The 6,098-nt window shown below is 39.0% G+C and overlaps 1 protein-coding gene across 1 annotated transcript; it reads left to right on the top strand.

Annotated features, from left to right (window-relative positions):
- The first annotated feature begins 867 nt into the window (after positions 1-867).
- Positions 868-2,546, top strand: LOC146687169 (gap junction delta-4 protein-like). Its single transcript, XM_085439502.1, has 2 exons — positions 868-1,162; positions 1,447-2,546. Exons 1-2 carry the CDS (start codon positions 1,099-1,101, stop codon positions 2,544-2,546), a joined length of 1,164 nt encoding a protein of 387 aa, XP_085295628.1. The 5' UTR covers positions 868-1,098.
- Positions 2,547-6,098: the final 3,552 nt, after the last annotated feature.

Genomic DNA, 6,098 nt, shown 5'->3' with positions numbered 1-6,098 from the left:
TTTTGCAACTTCTCAAACCCTGTGAAACCCAAAGTTCCTCAAATATAGGGGTAAGCCAAAAAAAGAGAGCCGTTTTCCTTGTGTTTGATGAGGTCATTTTTGTAGTTATACAAGTTTTCACAGGACATGTTAGTAAGATAGCACGCAACTAAATAACATTATGAACCAAAGAAAAGTGTATTAATTGTATGACTGCAACTTCACAAATATCTAATGCCTCAAATCCCACAAAGTTCTTCTCTCATACCCCAAAATATTTTTTTTTATTAGAAGCAAAGTAAACACAGGTCTTATCTACTAGTTATGTATGATTGGTAGTCTTTGATCATCAACAACGTGTCCTTGATAAAGGGTGTCTTGAATCCCTGTGTTTAATCATGACAAGCTAGTACTACTGCTTAATCTTTAAATTTCCACTCACCTTTAAAAACTTTGTTTTGTAATTTGGTTTTTCTCATTTGGGCAAGATATGAATTTTTCCATGTTTCTTTTCACCTCAGTGTCTCAACGCTAAAGCAGTAAAATATAGAAATATAGTGTAGTTATTTTGGAAATTAACTTTGTACAGTGTGTAAAGAGTTCAAAAACTGAAACAGGTTAAATTTAAGTTATTTATGGATGTGACTGATTTGTGTTTTTAATTAAAACAAAATATTCTCGTTTGATAAGTCGTTGTCCTTTAATAATTTTTTATGTTTTTATGGTCATGTTATAATTATGCTTCTGGTGTTATCTAATTAGTATCAAATTAATTATTTTGTGGTGTGACTGCCTGTTTCACTTTAGCGGATGATTAACAGTTAACAAACCTGGCCATGTGTGAGTGTGACGGCCAGTTTCCAGTAAAGTTGACTTGTACCTAGACATCCCAACAATGCTTTGATGGCAGCACGGTAAGAATAGCTCTCTCCGCAGGTCCTGTGCTCTGCAGACAGGGTAAGAGGCACTATCAGCGCGTTAGAGGTCAGTGTGTTTAGTGGGAAGCGCTGACGATCAGCATTGTGATTTTAGAAGCAAGTTAAAGGAGAGAGCAACTCGGGGGACATCACCTCGAAACATCATCAGAAGTCGGACTTGCCAGTTTAAAAGAGGCGTTGAATGAGGATGATGGGGGCAAAAGAGATATTCTTCATCACTATAAATCAAAATGTGTCCTTTATTGGTAAGTCGGTGTGGCAGAATATTCAAATTAACGAGTGAAATCATTAAAACGTTTTCATGAATTATTTGTGTATAAGCGGGTGCTTTATAATGATTTATCACTCTAACACGACAAAAGGATTTCCTGTGACAATTTACTGTTGCTATTATTTTTAAATTACTAACATTAATACATTATATGCTTATTTAGCTGTATTTAACTTTACTTAAAAAATACAGCTTCTTATTAGGCATTGAAAAGATTTGGTAGCACATATTCAGACATATTCACCATCTTCATTACAGGCAAAACCTGGTGGGTACTGATGTTGGTTTTCCGTCTGCTTGTCCTCCTCCTGGCTGGCTTCACGCTCTTTAGTGACGAACAGGACAGATTTAACTGTAACACCATGCAGCCAGGCTGCTCTAACGTGTGCTTTGATCTATTTGCTCCCGTCTCTGTCCTCCGTCTCTGGCTCTTCCACCTTACTCTTCTCGGTCTTCCCCATTTGATGTTTGCCACCTACATCATGCACAAAGTTTTGTCATGTCCCTATTTTGGAGGTTTCTACTGGGGCAGGAGTCGAGGAGGCTCGCCTTGCAGCGAGAATTCAGAATCCTCGAGAGAGTCGTCCTCGCATAAAGCCCTGCTTCATGACCTCCCACTTGGGAGGTCATGCGTGGGAGCGCCACGCTTCTACGGCGCTTACTTCATAGTTATAATTCTACGAATTCTTCTAGAAGCTATTTTTAGCGCAGCCCAGTTCTTTCTCTTTGGTTTGTCGATTCCTAAGAGTTTCCTCTGTTATGAGGCTCCCTGCACATCTGGAGTTGAATGCTACATATCCAGACCAACAGAAAAGAACTTAATGCTCAACTTCATGCTCTGCGTTGCGTTTTTATCAGTCCTGTTAAGTTTGGTTGATTTGGTGAACTCTGTGAAAGCAATGCTGAGGTGGAGGAGGAAGAGGGAGATGCTGATGGAGGAGATAAGTAATAGAGAGCAAAACAGCATGTTTAGAGTGGCAACTGTGACAGAAGACACTGATATTCTTTTAACCAGACGATCCAGCCCAAGTGGAAGCTCAAAGGTGAATGGCCTCAGAGATGAAAAACCTGCTGATGGAGTTGTGGCAAATAGTGGACTTTTTCAAATGAAGGCGAGTGTTGGGACCACGGTTAGAACTAGTGCAGCTAATGACAAGAGGCCAGAAAATACAGATGGCAAAGAAGTGAAGCCTCGGTCACCCACAAGCACATCAGTGTCATCTCACTTTGCCCCTCAGCACCACTTAAAACCTCCACTGTTCTCTCAAACAGACAAGGAATCACCAACGAACCCCAGAGCAACACCAATCCGGCAGTGCCGTAACGACGGCTCTCAAGACAAGAGAGCATGGGTCTAATTGGCTGACCGTGGCTGTTCATTATTGGCCCTGCACACACATTTACCTCATTAACAAAACCAAATATTTTGTTAGATGTGAATAAATAAATTCTTCTTTACCAGGAAGTTCTGGGAATTATGGACTAATAAAATTTACAGTTGATAAAATACTGTAAATTCTGAAATAGGGACCTCATAGCGAGAGCCCTGCAGCTTCCTCCAGCTCTACAGAACTTTATTATCTTTTAGCATGTTGTTTTGATTTGATGACCACTCCACTCTCATAAAATGTGTTTATCCTTTTAATTTTGCAGAAAAATAAAGTTACCAGCTAGAAACCTAAAGTTGTTTTTCTACTAATGAATACAGATATTGTTGGAGATTAACACCAGAGCTAAAAGGAGAAGGAAAACGGTCCTAACCATGCTGTAGTGCTTCTCTATACATGTAAACACAAATGCTAACTAACATGTACATCATGCCAACATTAAAAGAACATAATGTGTCAGAGTTTTGCTTTACATTTTCTTCAATTTCCTCCAAGTGGCTCAAAATCATTTAATGCTGCTTTAAAACACACAGTGCAGATTTTGTATTTCAGCATGTCAAATGTTACATGTTGAGCAGCTACATATTACAAATAAATACATTTTTTTCATGACGAAAAAAAAAGCTAAATTCTAAGAATCAAAGCCATCTTGATACGACAAAATTCACTGTTAACACTATGAAACAGTCATGGCAGGTCTGAGCATGTTTAATTTTACACCCTGAGCTATTTTTGTTTCATTATGAGAAAAGGAGGCGTTCAAAATAAGTAAGGAAAAAATCCCCGACTGCTTCATCGAGGCTGACCTTAATAAAGTAGCGGTAACAGTGCTCAGCTGTTGTCTGGATTACTGTGTCTGGATTACTGTGTCTCGCAGTACGTCTAGCAGCCACAACCAATGCACACCAACCTGACTTCTGACCTCTCATATGACCAGCTGATGACCTAGCCATGACCTGACTTAAGCTAACCCTGCTCAGGTTACATCAGACTTCAGCCTAGTCACCTCCAGCAAACAAGATCAGCTCAACATGCAAAGCAAACTTTTACATTTTAACGTGCAGGTCCGGGAGTGCTGCTGCTAAAAAGATGAAATAATGCCGTCATGACACATTAGATCTATTCTTTGCTTTTTTCTGACAGTAAAGGCGCACAGTTTGTTTCTAATGAAGGAGAACATCAACAGAGTACAGGAGTAGTTGATGGGCAGTTGATGAATGTTTTCTGTGAATGTCAGGCTTTACATTGCTGTTGTTTCATCATTTGAGTAATCTACTCTCTCCCGTGAGTAACTGATTATTTGTTGTGCGTCTTTTATTATTTGTCTCACAGTAAGAACTGTTGGTTTCTTTGTGCACTTAGACAATTTCTGTGTGAAGTCATTTTTAAACACAGTTATGTGACATTTCCGCCATATAAATATCTAAACTTGTGCAGAAAAACAATACTTTGATGACTTTCCATCCATCTTTATTTGCTCATCTAATTCAGATTGGCAGCCTATCCCAGCCCCATAGGACAAGAAGCAGGGTACACCCTGGACACGTTGCCAGTCTGCCACAGCGCCAACACAGAGGGGCACTCACATTCACGCCTATGGGCAATTTAGAGTCACCAGTTATCCTAAACTCCTAGAAGCTGGAGTACCCACACGCAAAGGCCTCATCCTTTCTGTGGATTTGAACCCAGGACCTTCTTGCTGTGAAGCAACAGTGCGAACCACTATTTTAAATTCAAAGAAACATTTACTGTCCATTGTCATGCAGTAGTTCTATGTAATTACTGAGCTCAGTCTGTTTAAATCAGTGACTGTGAACAAAACAATAGAGCACCTACAGTGTTGCATGACTCCTTGACACATGCCTCGTGCTCTTCTCATTGTCCTGCTGTGCTATTTTGGACTGCTAAAACACAAAGCAGTATTAGGAGGCTGGCACGTCATCAGCTGGGTGCTCTGACAAAGGACTGCACTGTCACTGGTGTTGCTTCACAGGTCAGACCAGCTAATTAAAAGATGTTTACACACAGAACCTTTTACAGAAGTGTCTAAAACTCCATAAAAATGTGATTAAAGCAAAAGTATGTGGACATCTATGCATTATGCTGATATGTGATAGCTGGACATCTCTTATTTCCGTACTGTAGGCATTTCTCCAGATTTAGGAACCTCGCTGCACACAATTATTCTCACTCAGGCCCAACAGCATGGACACTGTCATTATGAACTTTGCAGTCAATGAATTTCTTCTCAACCAAATCAGGGAAGCCATGCACAGAACTTTATCAATGGAAACCCATTAATGTCTTTATATACTTCTGGTTTTGGGTTCAATGTCATGGGTGATTATTTAATAATTACAGCTCAATGATTTTCTTTAATAGTTTGCTGATTACTGCTTTTACTGCCACCTTCTGGTCAAGAAAGGAGAAACACAGCCAACAGGACAGAAAGGAGTGAGCGTCAATTCAATTTTTTAACTCAACTCAGTTCAATTTAGTTCAACACCTATAAAAGTAAATCATATACAAGACTGTAATGATTGATAAAACATAACTAATGCTTACATTTCCATGTAAGTGTGATCCATTATTTCTTTGATTAAAGCTCTGGTCAGTTTCCATTTTTTAATAAAAAAATAAATGCATATTTCATTCATTGTTAAATGTTTAATTCTGAAACCAAGTTCTTCTTTTGTGGAGTCTGTGTTGTATATCAGTACAAAGCAGAGAATTAAGAGTTGACACTTAGACTTCTCATCGATCCTCAGCTGGAGTTGACGCATCAACCTGCGAGCGCCTCCGGTGTTATAACGCGGTCGGATCTCATGGGTGACAGACGGAGGAGATTGAGAAGTAAGAGGGAAAACTCAACATTGACCACAGCAGCACATCAGAGAAGATGTCAGAGGCATCAAAAATATTGATCCCTCAGCACCCTTCTCACCTATGAGGACGTAGCTGAGATGAATGGGAGGATAAGGTTGTCCCTGATGACTATACAGAGAAAGAGAAAATCTATCATGCCCCCTTTGATGTTCTTGATACAGGGATTGGAGCGTAAATAAATAAATAAATAAATAAGAGAGAGAGAGAGAGAGACACAACGAGCCTATGTGAAGAAATGTTGAATAGCTTTCAGGTGTTTTCTTACAGTAGCTGTGGCTTCTTGTCTGCAGATTAGCTTAAAAAAAAGCTCACGAATTAATTTCAGCAAACACATGAAAATCTTTTTGAAAAGGAGAAAATGTTTCAGCCAGCATTTCCCTGGCTTGTGCTGTGAGCAAAGCTTATGCTTTATGTACATCATTAAAAAGGACCTTGATGCAATTATCATTTCTTCTAAAGCATAAACACTTAGAAGCCCCTTTTCTAGTGTCTTACTAAAGCGTTATTTGTCATGTCATTTTGAATCCTGTTTATTATTAAAAAATCTTCAGTTTGTTTCCCAAGTTTGCGTTTTATTTATTATTTCAACCCTTTTGTTTTATCTCTGTTGTAGGTTGAGTTTTTTTTTATTTTTTT

The sequence above is a fragment of the Copadichromis virginalis genome, linkage group LG18 (assembly GCF_057382275.1).
Source record: "Copadichromis virginalis isolate Kocher_CV1m ecotype Utaka linkage group LG18, C_Virginalis_male_GT1.1, whole genome shotgun sequence".
Classification (NCBI taxonomy): domain Eukaryota; kingdom Metazoa; phylum Chordata; class Actinopteri; order Cichliformes; family Cichlidae; genus Copadichromis; species Copadichromis virginalis.
This window is presented reverse-complemented; position numbering and strand designations above follow the sequence as displayed.